This window comes from Malaclemys terrapin, chromosome 12, assembly GCF_027887155.1.
Source record: "Malaclemys terrapin pileata isolate rMalTer1 chromosome 12, rMalTer1.hap1, whole genome shotgun sequence".
Lineage (NCBI taxonomy): Eukaryota > Metazoa > Chordata > Testudines > Emydidae > Malaclemys > Malaclemys terrapin.
The window spans coordinates 38,862,968-38,865,483 of NC_071516.1; the positions used below are offsets into that span (position 1 = coordinate 38,862,968).

General features: G+C 41.9%; 1 protein-coding gene across 1 annotated transcript; it reads left to right on the top strand.

The window, feature by feature from the left end:
• The first annotated feature begins 979 nt into the window (after positions 1-979).
• Positions 980-1,990, top strand: LOC128845939 (olfactory receptor 6N1-like). The gene is given in 1 exon segment (XM_054045040.1): positions 980-1,990. A coding segment is annotated over 1 exon segment (1,011 nt).
• Positions 1,991-2,516: the final 526 nt, after the last annotated feature.

Sequence of the window (2,516 nt, forward strand, 5' to 3'; positions counted from 1 at the left end):
CTGAGTTCAGAGGCAGCCTCTTTCTTCCCCAGTCCCCTTCTTGTTCCTGTATTATCAGCCCTCAGTGGTTACACAGTGCGGAGAGTCACTCCCCAATTAGAACTGCAGATCAGCCTGGTTTTGGCCTGACCTGAAATCCACCCTGAAGAGAGACAGGATATTATTACTGCTTCATAGTTAACTAAGGGAACTCGAATCTAAAAGAAAAAATGCATTGCCAATCCCTCTGCATCTCCTCCTCTTCATTATTATTTTCACATGAAGTAAGGAAGAATTGACTCCACTTCATAATTTATGACAAACTGATCTCTTGTGCGGGGATAAAAATAATTATTCCTTTTCCTGTAGGAAACTGAAATGCTCAATATGCCAAGATCTATTATTAGATTAACTCTCTTAAATTCTTATTTTCACATGAAGTAAGGAAGAATTGACTCCACTTCATAATTTATGACAAACTGATCTCTTGTGCGGGGATAAAAATAATTATTCCTTTTCCTGTAGGAAACTGAAATGCTCAATATGCCAAGATCTATTATTAGATTAACTCTCTTAAATTCTAACAGACACTGACTAGATGGTATTGAAAATCACAGTCCAAGATTTGTGCTGATGGCGTTATTGATTTTAACTCCTCCTAAGACATGACATGATTCTGGCCATGGCCACCAGTGCAATGCTGCTTTGAAATATCATTGTTAAACCCCAGTATGTCAGTAGACAGGATATAACAGCAGATCAAGAAGGGGTCTGACCAGTCACATCACTAATTGGGCTACCAGAGAAATAGGTTGTTGTTATCGTAGTTATGGCTCTGATATAGTAGAGAGTGAGTCTGCAGGGATACCAATGTGCTGTTCTTGGACTGAGACTCCTGGCACTTTGCTCTGAAGTTTCTATTTAGCTTTAACATTTAAGGAGGTAACCGGAAGCGGGGGAGGAGTTTTTGAAAATTTATGGAATGAATTCCTGACACTTAATGTTCTACTGATTCAATTGCACAGTTTGTTTCTAGACTCAACCCATGGCTGACACACGCTGGGGAAACCAAACAACCATCACAGAATTCATCCTGCTGGGATTCGGGGATATCCCTGACCTACAAATAATTCTCTTCCTGCTGTTCCTAGTGATCTACATCACAACTGTGGCCAGAAACATCCTTGTCATGGCATTAATAGTGGCTGATCAGCACCTTCACACCCCCAGGTACTTCTTCCTGGGGAACTTGTCCTGCGTGGAGATCTGCTACACCTCCACCATCCTGCCCAGGATGTTGGCCTGTCTCCTGACTGGGGACAGAACCATCTCAGTCAGTGGCTGCATCACACAAATTTACTTCTTTGGTGTTCTGGCAGCTACAGAATGCTATCTTCTAGCAGCGATGTCTTGTGATCGATATTTAGCGATATGTAAACCCCTGCACTATTCAGCTCTGATGAATGACAGGTTTTGCCTCCACTTGGCGGCTGGATCCTGGTTAAATGGTTGCTTGGCTACAACCATCTTTATATTATTCCTGTCACAGTTAATATTCTGTGGCCCAAATGAAATTGACAATTTCTACTGTGATGTCATCCCAGTGATAAAACTCGCCTGCAGTGACACACACTTGATGGTGTTGCTGGATTTTATCCTAGCAGGTGTATTCACCCTGCCTCCATTCTTACTAACCCTGACATCCTATGTGTGTATCATCGCCACTATCCTGAGAATCCCATCCACCACCGGGAGGTACAAAGCCTTTTCCACCTGCTACTCGCACCTCATTGTGGTGACAATTTACTATGGAACGCTAATGAGTGTCTCCATGCTACCGACACTCGATACACTGAGAGTGTTAAAGAAAGTGCTCTCCCTTTGCTACACGGTCCTGACTCCCCTGGTGAACCCCCTCATCTACAGCCTGAGAAACAAAGAGGTCAGGAAAGCCTTGACCAAAACATACACTAAATATGTGGCATTCAAAAAAACCTGCAGAGATTCCTAGATCATCACTGAGACTGAGATTTTCAAAGATACCCAAGTGATTTAGTCAAACAGCCCCCACTGCAATTAAGTTGAAAATTCTTATTGAATATGTCAGCGCTGATGTGAAAAAGAAATGGACATAATCTGCATGGAGTGACTGAGGCAGAATGTTTATGAACGTATAGGAACATGAGATTGGGGGACAGTTCTTTTAACCTGTTTGAACCTACTGTTCAGCAGTTCAACACTTATACATACAAGATGCTGGTAGTTTCTCCATGGTGTTAGCTGAACATTCACCCTGGGTGAGGAGGGTTTATCACATCTGATAATGCACACAGCTGTCACGTTGTGTAAGGCACAAACTTCACTAAATATCAAAGCAATCCCTGTGTATATCCCCTCTTGTTCATTGTTTCTCTGTTTTAGACAATGAAATATGGTAATCAAATTCTGACAGCCTAAAACAAATAAAACACAGTGAGTGACAGTATCATAAGGTTTGTTTTTCCAAATTATTTCTTATGCCCCCAAAGACACAATGG